General features: G+C 41.2%; 1 protein-coding gene across 1 annotated transcript in view; it reads left to right on the top strand.

Moving 5' to 3' along the window:
- Positions 1–14,597, top strand: part of TNFSF11 (TNF superfamily member 11) — a 31,360-nt gene that overhangs the window by 2,164 nt on the left and 14,599 nt on the right. The window contains exon 2 of the mRNA XM_072937375.1: positions 4,140–4,307. Within this exon, the coding sequence (XP_072793476.1) occupies positions 4,140–4,307 (168 nt within the window). The remainder of the gene's footprint in view (positions 1–4,139; positions 4,308–14,597) is intronic.

The raw sequence follows: 14,597 nt of genomic DNA, 5'->3' as shown, positions 1-14,597 counted from the left end.
AGTAAGCCTAGCTGGAAATTTTTCATTTGGAGAATTTAATGCCATCAAATTTCCGGGTATGGTTTTCCTAAATGCCACGAAGACTGAGTTTCTCCAAGACTTATGCAAAATATATTAGCCACTACTCTGAACCCAACTTTGTATTGCATTTTTGAAAGGGCATCTCCTTCAGGAAAGAAGTGATAGTAGGGGCCGTGTTTTCATAGGAATACACCACTAGATGTGATTGCATTTTACTGAGTATGGTATCTGCCTTTGATACCTAAAGGAGTCCTCATCATTTACAGAGACATTCGGGAGTAGTTTCAAATAAAATGAGATGTTTGGAATTTGTTTCAAAATAACAGGTGGAGTGGGTGAGGGGACAGGGAAATGGTTGCTTACAGATGAAACAAGATTGTCCAATCACACTGGTACTTGTTGAAGCTCTGTGCCAGGTACCTGGACGTTCACTCTGTAATTCTTTCCACTTTTACATATGCTGGAAGCCTTCTTGCAAACATCTGGCCAAGAGAATAGATTCAGTTTGACCTGACAATGATTTAACATTTTCACTTACATTTGTTCCTTTGGATTAGAACTTAGTACCAAATAAGAGAGTTTTTTGATTTCCGCTGAAGTTTTAGGTCAGCTACTTGGGTTTTCTGAATGCGTTTGAATTAGAATGAAATCATCTACTATCATGTAACATGTTTGCAGTTTACAGTAAAAAAAAAAAAGGGAAAAAAAAGGGATCTAGTTTTATTGTTTTTGTTTAAAGGTGGTAGCTATGCAAATTATCGAGAAAAAAAAACAGTTCAATTTAGTTTTAAATGCATTGAGACGAATGCCCCAAGTAGTGTAAAACTTATACTGACTTTAAACAAAATTTTCCCTTCTCAGATTATGTTTAAATAGTTAAGCAGCCTCCTGAATGTTTGCAGATTGCCTGTGCCTACATTAAAAAAAAAAAAAAGTACTAGATCCAGTGGAGATTGGCTTTTCCCCCACCAAACTTGCCAGAGAAAAAACAGCATGTGGCTTGTGCTATATATTTACCACATAGTATTCATACTTCGGTTTACAAAGAAAAAAAGAAAAAACCTTCTAAAATGTTGCTTTTAAATTTTATGTGTGCTTTAAAAAAAAAAAGTCCATATAATCATATTCAAAGTTTAGAGTTTGGCTACAAGATAAACTTTTCAGAAAACTCAATCTCTGTTCCCTTTTAATTCCTTCCCCCCAGCCCCTAATACACACTCTAACCTCTCTGGGCTGTTTGTTACCCAAACAGGAGAGCAATCACTACCCAAAATCTGATGTAGAGCTGTGTAGGCTGTCTGCTTGAAAAAAAAACCCAGAAAACAAAGTAGCACAAATGTCAAGCATCCTGCCTCGTTTAACCCTACAAATGATTACGTTTTTCTTTTTTTAAACTGAGTTCATGTTATATGAATTGCATTATATGATAGATGTATTCTTGAAGTCCATTTTCAATCAGATGTTCAAGATTTACTTAATATGTTCAGTCATTTCTAGGCACAATGGATTCATTTGTAACTCAGTTTACTGTGATTTTTTTTCTTTGATGATGTTCTTCTCTATCTTCTTCTGTCATGTGTAAGTTCCTTGAAGATAGAACTGCCTGTTTTACTTACTGCCCTATTTACAGCATCCAGCCTAGTGCCTGACATGTTGAATTTACCAAAAAAGTTTTCAGGTGATTTGCAACGCTAGAAACATACCCAGTTTTAATTTGTAATGTGTAAATGATCTCATAAGTGGCTAAAACAGACGAAAAAGTATAATTGTTTCCATCCTGCAAATTCTCTATCCAGACTGCTGCGTCAGGGGATGGGTTGTTGGGGAGGTTCCATTGTTCAGTGAGCTTTGTGGAGTGTCCGCCACCAATCCCAGGCCCTGCCCTGCAGCTCCTGCAGCATCAAGACCGCGGGAGAAGAGGCCCTCATTGGCCCGTGTGTGTGTAGCTGGCCCTGCATCCACGCAGCATCTCTACTCCTCCCTTTCTTCTGGCCTCCACATTCAGGAAAGGAGAGCTGCAGGAGCCCTGAGATAACAAAGATATTTGGTTCCAGGTTAAAATTAACATTTCTAACGTATGACCCTTAAGTACCCAAAATAAGTGAGTCTCGCAAAATTAATTATGCCATACTTTCATTTGGGAAAACAATTGATGACATTTTGTAAATGTTTTAGCTCTAGTGTGAACCTTCTGAAACAGTGGTTCCCACCTGCACCTTAGAAACACTTGGGGAGACACTAGGTTGACCCTTCCCCTTAAGGGTGTTGATTAAATTGACCAAGGGTGGGATCTGGGCACAGAGATTTTTTTTTAAGAGAGAAGAGACAAAATCTTTGCATTATATATCTTTGCATCAAGCCATAAGCCATTATTGACCATTGCAGTATTTTTGTACCAATTGATATTATTTGAGAAAAAAATTGTAAAATTGGAGTCCAAGGAAATTAGGAGACATCTTAAGAGCAAACTATATTTGTACATTTGGTATTTGAAAGCAGAACTGCTCAAACTTTAATGGGCATCAGGATCTATATGGGATCTAGTTGGAATGCAGGTTCCCAGGCACTGCCCAGGGTGGGGCCTGACCTTCCGCATCTCTAACAAGCTCCCGGGGAGCCTGGGATGCTGCAGGTGCTTGGACGGTACTTGCAGCAGGGAGAGTAGCAGGGGCTGCCGCTTCTGTTGATGGCGTTTAGCTTGTCAGCAGGACGGAAGCTTAGTCAGTTTTAGGGTCCCCAGGCCTTGCCCACTCATTCCAAATTGTTCCTTACTGCCGAGCCTGGCTTGCCAAGCCAGCCGAAGCCTTTGCATGACTCTTCCGTCTTGAGGTCTGAACCCAATGATCCTTCATATCAGTTGCCCAAGCTCCTCTGGTTTTGTGGGGAACTCCTTGGTATAAGTGAGCTTTAAAAAAAAAAAAAAGAAGAAGAAGAAGTATAGAATCGAAGAAAGCTTGCCTTACATGAAAACTCACATTTTCTGATTCGTACTAATTCTTTTAAAGAAATAAAAAAACAAACATAGATCGCAAATAGTTTTGCTTCGTGAGTGATGCCCCTCCCGGGATTATAGATAATCCTTATATTTGCAAGAGTGGAATGACAGAATTTGTTTCAGCAGATGCTCGGTTGTTGAAAGGTGATTATTTCATTTTGCGACTCACGGATATGAAGAGGGTACGGACTCGTTTATTTCTGATGGTTGGTTAATAAACCCGCACATCTTCTGATGACTTTTAGAAAGATAGACCAGGGAAAGAGAGACTTGGTATGCATTGCCTGGGCTTTGGTTATTGCCAACTTTTTTATTTTTTCCTTTTTTCATCTAGCCTGTACCTAATAAGCAAATGCACATGGAGTGCCTTGAATTTTTTGAGAGAAGAGGACAATAAATTAAATGGCTATTATTAAAACAGTTAGATAGCTAATTATCTCTACCCTTTACTTGGCAGTTGAAACCCCTCCTAAGGCTTGTCATAGCCACAGGAGGAGAAGGCAGGTAATTCCAACAAAAGAGTAATATTTGCAGAAATGCGTATGCTGGTACCTGTTTTAACCGGGTGACCCGCTAATAATTCGATGGAGATATTTTGGTTGGGACAATCCCTTACTCTACAAGAATTTTAGCATCTTTTCAACGTGCATCCATGTAGCTTGCTTCTGCCATGAGCCCCCCTCATCCCATGTGGCACCATACATCACCACACTCATTCTCAGGCATCCATCCCCTGACAGACGTACCAATAAGATGTACTAGGTTAAGAAAACTGAAGAAAGATTCAACAAAAAGGGAAATTATGCTCCTGGCTTCAGATTTTCTTTGAGGTTAGGAAATGGATTTCTCCTTCCCTTCTTTGGCTGGTTAAAATATACATTGGTTAAGGGGGAAAGCCAGACCAAACATGGCAGCTAAACATGATGTTAGTTTCACCTGCTTTATGTTAGCCTCATGCGAATTAGAAGCCAGTGTTTTCACCAACTCAAGGGCAATTGTATTTCCTATTAATTGTTGGGGACGTAAAGACTTTTGCAAGATTTTTTTGTCCTTAAGTCACACTTCATTAAATAGCAGAATGATCAATGACAACCACGCTGATGTCCTCACGTTTTTCCCTCAGATGGATCCTAACAGAATATCAGAAGATGACAGTCACTGTATTAATAGAATTTTCAAACTCCACGAAAACACGGACTTGCAAGACACAACGCTGGAGGGTCAAGACTCAAAATTAATACCTGATTCGTGTAAGAGAATTAAACAGGCCTTTCAAGCAGCTGTGCAGAAGGTAAGTCCACCTTGAGATTACGAACGAGTCAAGGGCCCTCACTGGCTCTCTTATGACTGAAAATTGAAACTGACTACGTGCTGTTGGCTTTGTTCTTTTTCTATTTTAATAGTTTGTAAAGGAGCTAATGTGAATTTTTTTTAGCAGAATTCTTTTGAAGTTGGTAATAGTTAATTATGGTGACCAGTGATATTCATGCAAATATTCTTTTCTACTCTCTTTCTTTTCTTTCTTTCTTCCTTCCTTCCTCCCTTCCTTCCTTCCTTCCTTCTTTTCTTTCTTTCTTTCTTTCTTTCTTTCTTTCTTTCTTTCTTTCTTTCTTTCTTTCTTTCTTTCTTTCTTTCTTTCTTTCTTTCTTTCTTTCTCTTTCTTTCTTTCTCTCTCTCTCTCTCTCTCTCTCTTTCTCTCTTTCTGAGGGATTTAAATTCACACTTGGAAAGAGGACAAGGATGGTTTGTGGTCCTCAGTGGATCAGTTTGCTAGCTTGAATCCCCTGTCTCAGAAACCATTCCCTCAGTTCACAGGATTCTCTGCTAGCTCTTTCCTTTATATTTGGTTTTGGGATGGTAGGATTCCCTATTCCACATCTGTTGACCCAGGAGAATAGCTATAGCTGGTCCACTGAGGTCATCTGAGGTCAGGGGGGAGGCAAGTAGAGGGGGAACTGATGTGGTGAGTGAGGTGGAAATTCTCTGCCCATCTTTGCATTCCCCGGGAGAGCTGGGTGAGAAGGGAGGAGGTGGGGACAGAGGAGACTAGTGACTTCTCTTACACCGACAGCACCAGTTGAGAAACACTGTAATAACTGCCTGTTTTACTTCCCTGGATAAAGCTGCTTGAGAATTCTGCGGCCCTGGAATTGTTTTGTTTACTGACTCCACCAAACACTGGGGAGAACCTAGTGATGCCAGTGCTTGCCCATCTGTATGCATTGCATACTTACATGCCCCTCTGCATGGATTCTTGTGTCCACCCGTACATTTGGGCTGTCTCTGATCATCTTAGAGGAAACTCTGAAGTCCTCAAATTCTTTAAATCTAAATTGAAGTTTAATATATATTTCAATATTTTATCTTTAATAAAATATGTTTCTTTTTTAAAGATTCACATATAGTAACAGCATTTTTAAAAAAGAGGCTATGTGTTGGAGGCAGAGGTAGGGTGATGCTTTGTGTAACCCTTAAAGCTGATATTTGCTATATTTCATCAAATCAAAGATACCAGTTTTCAACTTTATTATTTTATGCATCATAAAGAAAGAAAAAAACATTCACTAAAAAATTAAACATGATCGTCATAAATTCAAGTTACACCTCAGTTTCAGTGGAGCTGAAATGTAAAAACATATGCATCATAGAATCAATAAAGTACATATTGCTCTAGTGCTAAAAGAGCATATTTCTTATAAATATTATATAAATATTACATTTTCATTATGATTAGTGTGTAGGTGCTCAGCTAGCTTTATGCAGTAAATGCATATTTTAAAATTTGGGTTTAACTTTGATCTTTTTATCATATATTGTAACTTTTGAGCTCTAGCAACAGCAATTCCACTAGTCTAATTCATATTCTTATGTTCTATAACATTTTCTTTTTCCACTTTTGCAAAGAACTAACTTTACTAAAAAGAACAGAAAAATGAGCGACTTCAGGTTTTTCACTAGGGGAAGAAATTGGAAATTGAATGACTCATACCGTATTTACCTCTGCCCATAGCATCTTAATTCATGTACATATTGCAGGAAAAACTGTAGGATGTGAAGTCAGATAAACTGATGTTTGAATAAGTGTGATCTTGGGAAAGTATTTAGTATTTCTTCGCTTTGGCTTCCTCATGTTTATGATGCTCACAGTACCTCCCTAGCAGGATTGAGATTAATTTGAGATAATAGATGTAAAGGTGCTGAGGGCTGGAAATACAAGTATGCACTCGGTAAATGTTTATATGTTACTTTTACTGCCACTATTATTAATTCATTGTCATTATTGATGATTTAGTCAAAGGCATATTTTTAAAGTATGGAGCAGGTTTGATCATTTTTCAAAGAGCGCATCCAAACAGTATCACATTGAAGCAAGTTGCAGAAAACCACTGTCATGTTTTTACCATCAGCAACAATAAACACGTTGAGTACATACTATCCTTTAGGAAACTTCTAGGTCTATTTAAGACCTAGAATTAATTGATTCAATTAATAAAATGATTTAGAATACAGAGAGCCTGTTCTTAAGGCATTTACGAGCTACATGTTGAGGGATAGTGCATTAGTGGAGGAGAGAAAGCCATCACATTTGCAAGACCCCTCAGTTTAAAATTATCATCAAAAATCCTGATCTATGTTGGGAAAAAGGGGGCCTACTGAGCTGTGTGTTGTGAAATATAATACTCAATTTGACATATTTTTTAAATTGAAGTATCATTGGTATACAATATTGTGTTAGTTTCAGGTGTACAGCAAAGTGACTCAGCTTTTTTTTTTTCAGATTATATTCCATTATAGGTTATTATAAGATATTGGATATAATTCTCTGTGCTATACAGTAAATCCTTTTTGCTTATCTGTCTTACGTATAGTAGTTTGTATCTGTTAATCCCATACTCTTAATTTGTCGCTCTTTCTCTCCTTTTCCCCTTTGGTGACTATAAGTTTGTTTTCTGTCTGTGAGTTTGTTTCTGTTTGCATATAGATTCCTTTGTATTATTTTCTAGATTCCACCTATCAGTGATATATTTAAAAAAGAATGAACTATTGCCATTTGCAGCAACATGGATGGGCCTAGAGAATATTATTCTTAGTGAAGTTAAGTCAGGCAGAGAAAGACAGATTCTAATTCCTTTTTTATTGTTTTGTTCTATGTTTTATTTTCATAAGTCTGCCTTTTATCATCTTAACTCCCAAATACCGAGTAATCCATCTATAGGCAACATTTATATGCATTAGAGATGATCTGTTAGTTCAAAACTGAACCACTAATTAAGGTAATTCTGGTTAAGTAAATGATCACCTCCTAATTTTCTGTTTAGTTCAATCCATATTTTATCTCCTCACAATGACAAAGAGGCAAACTTTCAATTTCACTGGTGCCTTGGTTCTTAAAAATTATGCTTTAGATTGCTTCTGGAAGAATAAGTATGTAAGATCTGCTAAGATAATTTTGAAAATAAGTAATATTAAGAAGAACACACACCATTAACAGTTAGTTATGAGAATGCAAGGATGATTCATCTTAAAAGTGAAAGGAGAAAAACATTCTCATCTCACAGATACTGAGAAGGGATTGACAGAATTTTGCACTTATTTCTGATGTCTGAAATCCACTAGGAAATTGCACGAGTTGGATTCTTGATGTTATCCTAAATAGCTCAAACTAAAAGTCAGCTAATGATGAAAAAGAGGAGCAATGCTCTCAATATTAGGAACACATCAAAGATGCCCACTGTCCCCATGTTATTTAACATTGTTCAGCACATGCGATTACATGTGAGAATGAAATAAAATATATAAAAGGTGGAACTTGCACGTGATATGATTGTGTACTTGGGAAAATTCAAAAGAACGGAAAGGCTACAAGCAAAATACATCCGTTTGTAAAAGCTAATAGGTCGTGATCACTAGCTGTCCTTATTTCAAATAATAATTAGAAAATAGGAATGAAAGATTTTATTCACAACTTTTAAAAAGCCTAAAAATTAGCTTCACAAGGAATGTACAAAGCTTATGGAAATAAAACTAGAAGACTCTACAGAGGCCTTTAAAATAGGATTGAATAATGTAAAGATAGAAATATGCAGAGTCAGACCCACGAAAGAGTACGAACACCTTAGAGAAGCCCTCATTGTGTGCTGTGAATATCTATGTGTATATAATTTAATATAAAAGTATTTTGAATAAATGGGCAGAGTTTGAATTATTCAAAAATGATACTGGGACAGTTTGTTTGCTATTTAAAAAAAAAAAGTGATATCCTGAGTGAAAATAAATCCCAGATGGAGAGAGATGGCCAATATCTGCTCCCTGGCCATTCTGTGCCTTCTGCTGCCTCAGTGAACGTTCTGCCCCTCCCTGTCTCATCAGGACTTCCCTGGTCATTGTCCCGTTTCCTTTAAGCTTCCTAAGTGACTGTCTACAGAGTATGACAAACCAGTGTGTACTGAAAGATGCTGATGAATAAGAATGACAGAATTTTCATTATTTTATTTTATCTAAAAAAATTTTTTAGAACTGTTTTTTGTGCAATTTTATTTATTTATTTAGAGAGGAAGGGAACTAGGTTTACTGATTTATTTTTAGATGGAGGTGCTGGGAATTGAACCTAGGACCTCATGCATGCTAAGCACACGCTCCACCACGGAGCTATCCCCTCCCCACAGAATTTTCACCATTTTAAGAGTCTGTTGGAGACCAGGTGCCTTGTTCCCAACGAGTAAGACTATGAGAGATTCAGTACCTGGAAAGCCAAAAGGAGAAAGATTGGTGGGCAGACAAGCATAGTCAACTGCTCTTATTAAAGACACCCTGTTTTAATGATTACTAATAGATTAGTGTGACTCACAATATGAGTAGAACTTTATTTTATTAATTTCACATTTTTTGGTCGCTCTGTAGGATTTTACCTGTTATTCCTGAGTAACAATATTACACCCAGGTCATTCTTTTTAAAGAATAAGAGCTTGTCACATTCTAGCATTGTGTGTTTGGAGGTGGAAGGTGCCGTTTCTTCTCCCAGCCCAGGGGATCTTGAGGAAGGAGACACGCTTTATCCACATTCTTATCACTGGAATCAAACAATGTTTATTAAGGGCTAGGCACTTTGCTATAACCTCTCCTAGCACCGAGGATTTACGCTTCTCTTATCTTAGCCAAATAATGATTTGCCAAATGTGTTGTCCTGATGAGGATTATTGGTTAATGTGGCGTTCTGCACATCTTGCCAAAATCATCAGATTTCTCATTTCTCGTGCTGATGCTAAAAATAGGATGGAGGTACCAGGCATCCATAAGGAGGTTTGTGTCTTAGTTTTAGTTCTAATATAGCTATTGGGTGAACCCGTAAAACACAATTACACTTGTGGCTGCCGTCATTATTGAGAGATCAACCCATCCAGTGGTAACAAACGCTAGACATAGCACAATATCACATTCTGTGTGTGCAGAAAGTGATGTTTACCCAGCCCGACTTTGGTCAGACAAGTAATGCTGTTTTATCCTCCCTTTTTTTTCGTTTGTGGCTGGGTTTCCTTGGCTCTTTTTCCTCTTTAGCACAGAACACTGAAAGCCTCTTAGTGATCTGGCCCCACCAACCACAATTTACAGTCTATCATAACAGTCTGTGACAATAAAGAAAACACTGGTACAAATACGATGTCCGATTTATAAAGCAATTCCTGCTCCAGCTTTGGCAGCCCCTCCGGCCCCTGCCAGCCTGAGGAGTGAGGTGGGGAGCTCAGGCCTGAGCAGGGCACTTGGCCCTCAGACCTCCGGCCAGGCTTAGCGGGAAGCCATCTGTTTATTCACTGTTTATACATCCTGAGCCCTGAGGGCTGAGACTCGACTCGATGTCAGCATGCCCGGTTGTTGATTTCACCTTGGGTACCTGTTTGTGAAAAACTTCCCGAAACTGACTTTTATAAGTGTCTGAGGGTAACAACAAGGTCCTACTCTATAGCGCAGGGAACTATATTCAATAGCTTGTAATAGCCTGTAATGGAAACAAATCTGAAAGAGAATATATGTGTGTGTGTGTGTGTGTGTAACTGAGTTACTACGCTGTACACCAGAAACTAACACAACACTGTAAATCAACTATACTTCAGTTAAAAAAATAAACATTAAAGCCATGAAAAAAAAAGAATCTGAAAGGGTGATGTGAAGGAGAGAGATCAATATAGAAGTCATACCAGTCACCTTGCTGCTGCAACCAGAGACCCGTCACTCAGTGAGCCAAGTAAGATAGAAGGTTTTTCACTCGTGTGCACCAATCCAGAGGTGGCAGTTCAGGGCTGGCAGAGAGGCCCCTCCTTCCTCAACAGGTACCTTCCATTGACGGTCCAAGTTGGCGTCTACGTTTGTTATCATTTCCAGACAGAGCGAAGGGAGAGAGAAAAAGTGAAGGCAAGACCTGGAAGTTCAGACGTCATCACCTCTAGTAGCATCTTATTGGCTGGAACTTACTCATAAGACTAAGACGACACTTTGATGCAAAGTAGGCTACACCCTCCAGCTGAAGGGGGTCGCCTATAACCAACCGGAAGGAGAGGATGGATTCCAGGAACACAATGAGTGGTCTCCGGTATTCACTAAATCCTGTTTAGGAAGGAAAGCGGGCTCCCTATGTAAGCAAGAGTTAACTCTATGTACGCACAAGTCTATGAAAAATTGACGTGGTCAAGGTTATATTTTATAAAAGTTAAAGCACTTTAGGATTACGCAGATCCCAGGAGACAGAGAAATTTAAAAGTAGATTTAACAGCATGCATCTTTTCGAGGAACTTTCACAGGCTGGTTTAGTCATATGCATCTGTGATCTTTGAATCAGCCTTGCTTCTCGCTTGCACAGTGTTTAGTCGGTTTTGTGGATTCAAGGGTAGTAATGTAAAACCAGAAAGCTAGTCAGGTGAAGTGACTGTTTTCTCCACATGCAAAGCTGATTCCTTAGAATTCCAATGTCAGTGACTGCGAGAAGCCTAGTCCCACTTTTAAAACAGAAGTAGGTCAGAAATCAATTAAAATTTAAGTAGCTCTTAACTGCTTATGAAACTGTAATCACTGGAGTTGTTACGCAGCCATTATTTCTCGTCTGCTTTTTAGTGAAGTACACAACAAAAACAAGGGGAAAAAAATTAAGCCCATGCAGTATCTCTTTGCCTTTGTATATAAGAGTATGCGTCCCAAGAAAGTTTCTTGTAAACCCACAAGGCAACTTGGGGTTTGGGGGCAATGATGTTCCCAAATCATGATGTTAGTCATGTAGTGGTTTTCCAATGGGATTTCATCTCTGCCATAACAGTTTTGGGAACTGCAATTCAATCAACCCCAGTCATATCTAGCATTTATAAAAGCTGTCTTTATGGGAAAGCTGAAGTATGACCCACAGAATTTTCCTACAAAACCAAGGCCATCGACTGCCTTTGGCTCAGCAACGGGCCATTGGCTGGGATGTGCTCAATCTCAGGGGAGACCCAGGGCAAAAGGTAGGAGGGTTTGCAAGAGGGAAATAACAGAGATGACCCGACAGCTGATGTTTGCTTCAACTTTTTGAGATTCAGGGTCTGAGAGGTCCGTTCTCTTGTGGCTTCCTCATCACCAGGGTGCTACCCCAGCCCTCAGTCTTTGCCCTTTGAGAACGCTAGTTGGTGGTGATGGTGGTGGTGGCGGCGGTGGTGATGGGAGTTGTAGCAGCTGCAGTAAAAATAATAATGATAATTAGAAACTGGGAGGCTGCTAGCCATTAGAAAGTTTTGGTGAACCCAGAATCTCTTCTCCTCGGGGCCTCTACCTGCTTCTCATCTGATCTTCCCTTTCCTGGTGAGTGATGAGGTCAGCATTTCCATCAGTGCAAATCAGAAGCCAGAAGATGGTCTTACACACTTACTCACTGACTGTTCACCTCACCCCATCCTGTGAACTCCAGCTCCTTGCTAAACCTTCACATACTTCCATCTACTCTGTGTCCCTACTGTTGTCACCAGTACAGGTGTCACCATCACCACCATCATCCTGTCTTGTCTGGACCACTGCCAGGGGCCACCCCATCCTTCATCCCACTGCCTCTAGTCCATCCTCTCCACCGCTGAGTGACTTCTCAAATGCAAATCCGAACTTGTCACTTACTTTGCTGCTTAAGGAAATCCTTCAGTGGACCCCTGTAGTCATCAGGGTTTAAAAAAAAAAAAAACCTGTAGTCATCAGGGTCAAGTCTGAGCTGTTGAACACGTAACACCATGTCTTCTGTGTCTTGGAACCTTCATTCCAACCCCAGCATCTCCAGACTCATTACCTTGTGCTCCCTCTCATCACCCAACCTCAGCTTGTGCTCAGTGGCCCCACCACAGTGAAGTGCCAGATGTTCCCTAACGTGGCTGTGCCCTCCCCCCGCCTGCTGTAACCATAAGCACAGTGAGGGCAGAGAGGATATCTGTCCTGGACATGCAGCATCCTAGCACCCTGCAGGATGCCTGCCCCTAGCGGCCATCAGCAAGCTTTGTGGGATGGACGGATGGATGGATGGATGAAACATGGGTTTTCTGTACACATTCTTTATATGTCATTCTGGGCTCTTCTTTGTGTACCGTTTTTAATTGTTTTTCAAAACTGAGCTCAGGCATTTCTTCCCAAAGGAGTCCCCCATCGGTGCCCGCCTGCCCACCTTTGGGGTTGGCAGCCCCTCCTGTGCACACCCAGGGCGTCTCGTATTCACCCCATCGCAACATGGACCACAAAAGCTGGGTGCGGGCCTGGCTCACCCGAATGTGAGCTTCCCAGGGACAGGGACTGTGTGATGTTTGCTGTGTCTCCCCAGTGGCAGGCACACAGCGAGCGCTCCATGAACGTTAAAAGAACCAGTTTAATGAATAGCTGAGTGCTCTGTCTCATCCTTGTTCTTGGTGGCATCAGGCGGCTGGTTATCAGTGTTACCAGAAGCTAGTCGCATTACCAGAGCCTGAAAGATTCCCATCAGGGGCTGGAGGTCACTCCCAAGCGTGGTATTTTTCCTGCTTCTTTAAGGGGGGAGCTTCTTCCCTTTGGGAGGCATGAATGGGATGGAGACTTTGAGGTTAGGGAACCCTCCCTGGCCAGGCTGCTCCCTCCCCCATCCCTCTCCAGCCTCATTTGTCCACAGTGGCTGGCTTGCTACCTCTGTTCCCCTTTGAGTTCCCTTCCTAGTAGTCAGAATCACTTTTGGGAGAGTCTGAGAGGGTGAGCCTTCTCAGAGGAGATGAAATTTTGTGGCTGTCAGAAGCTGTGCTGATGGCAGGTGGCACGATTATGCTTCAAGGGGCAGAAGCGAGCGGAGACGCAGTAAGTGGCACAGTTCGTCCCAGAGGTCCCACTACAGTTACTCTGCCCAGCCCTTCAATTACACTTTTTTAACCCTAGCGCAAGACATTTTTAAATTGGCCTCTTTATGAAGACTAATACTGCCGTCATAAGGCTACTTTATGAAACCCCGAGGGGACCTTTAACTGTAGCAGAAACTTCCTCATTTAAACCATGAAGGTTAAACAATAAAAACTAATTTTCTATTCCCAGCATAGCCATCGCGCTGCCCGGAAAGCATCACTCTGCTCTAGGAAAACAAGGGCACGGGATTCTCCAGCCCTTTGGTGGGTAGAGTCCATTATCTGTGTGCAAAGACATGTCGCCTTCAATCAGCAGGCTCCTTCTGGGAGAAATGAGCCCCCGTGGGCTGTACTTGGGGCGGGAGGAGGAGGGCCACTTCCCATCCTGGTAAAGCTCTTCCCTGAGAGTCTCCAGAGACTTTCCAGAGATGCTTGCAAAGATGGTGGCAGTGGATTCAAGGAGGAGACGAAGAGATTAGGAGGTTCAAGGGGTGGGGGGTGCCTGAGGGCAGGGGAGGGAGAATCTGTGTTGCAAAGACTTTAGTTTTGAGGGAGTTTTTCAAATCAATAGTTTATATTAAGAAATAAGGAATTTCAAGGATCAAACGTCAGAGTTACACATTCAAGTTGGAGATGGTTCTTAGCTTCAGGAGTAGCATAGCTTATGCCTCAGCTACTGTTTCCCCGCCCCCCAACACTCCCTAGACTTTGGCCCCCTCCCATGTCCCCTGCCCCCAGCGCTGGCCTCCCTGTCCTGGTACCTTGTAGGGCTCTGCTCCAGGGAACCTGGGCTGAGAAACACATGCCTTTCGTAACGTATATTGAGGTTTAACAGGACACTTAATGGATCTTGCTCTTTAAGTTCTTTGCTTTGAGGTGTTTTTGAACTGTCATCATTGACTCTTCTCAGCAAGCCTGGGGGGCCTCCAGTTCCATCCCGGTGCATATAAAGTAGCCCCACACCCTGTGGATTCAAAGTTCAGGGTGAGCTTTAGGGGAAGAGGGGAGGAGGCGCAGACATCTATTCTAATCTTTTCTCTTTAGTTGCCCACAACGCCTGGCGGGTGTTCCTTCTGTGCCCAGTGTCCAGGAATGCTATGGAAATAAAATCTTTACAATGAGAGACGAGCTACTGATAAAACGGTAAGACAGCTCTCCGAGGGAGCAGGTGTGCACTAAGTCTGCATGAACGGGCGGGCAGGAGACTTGCAGAGAGAACTGCCTCT

The sequence above is a fragment of the Vicugna pacos genome, chromosome 14 (assembly GCF_048564905.1).
Source record: "Vicugna pacos chromosome 14, VicPac4, whole genome shotgun sequence".
NCBI lineage: Eukaryota > Metazoa > Chordata > Mammalia > Artiodactyla > Camelidae > Vicugna > Vicugna pacos.
This window is presented reverse-complemented; position numbering and strand designations above follow the sequence as displayed.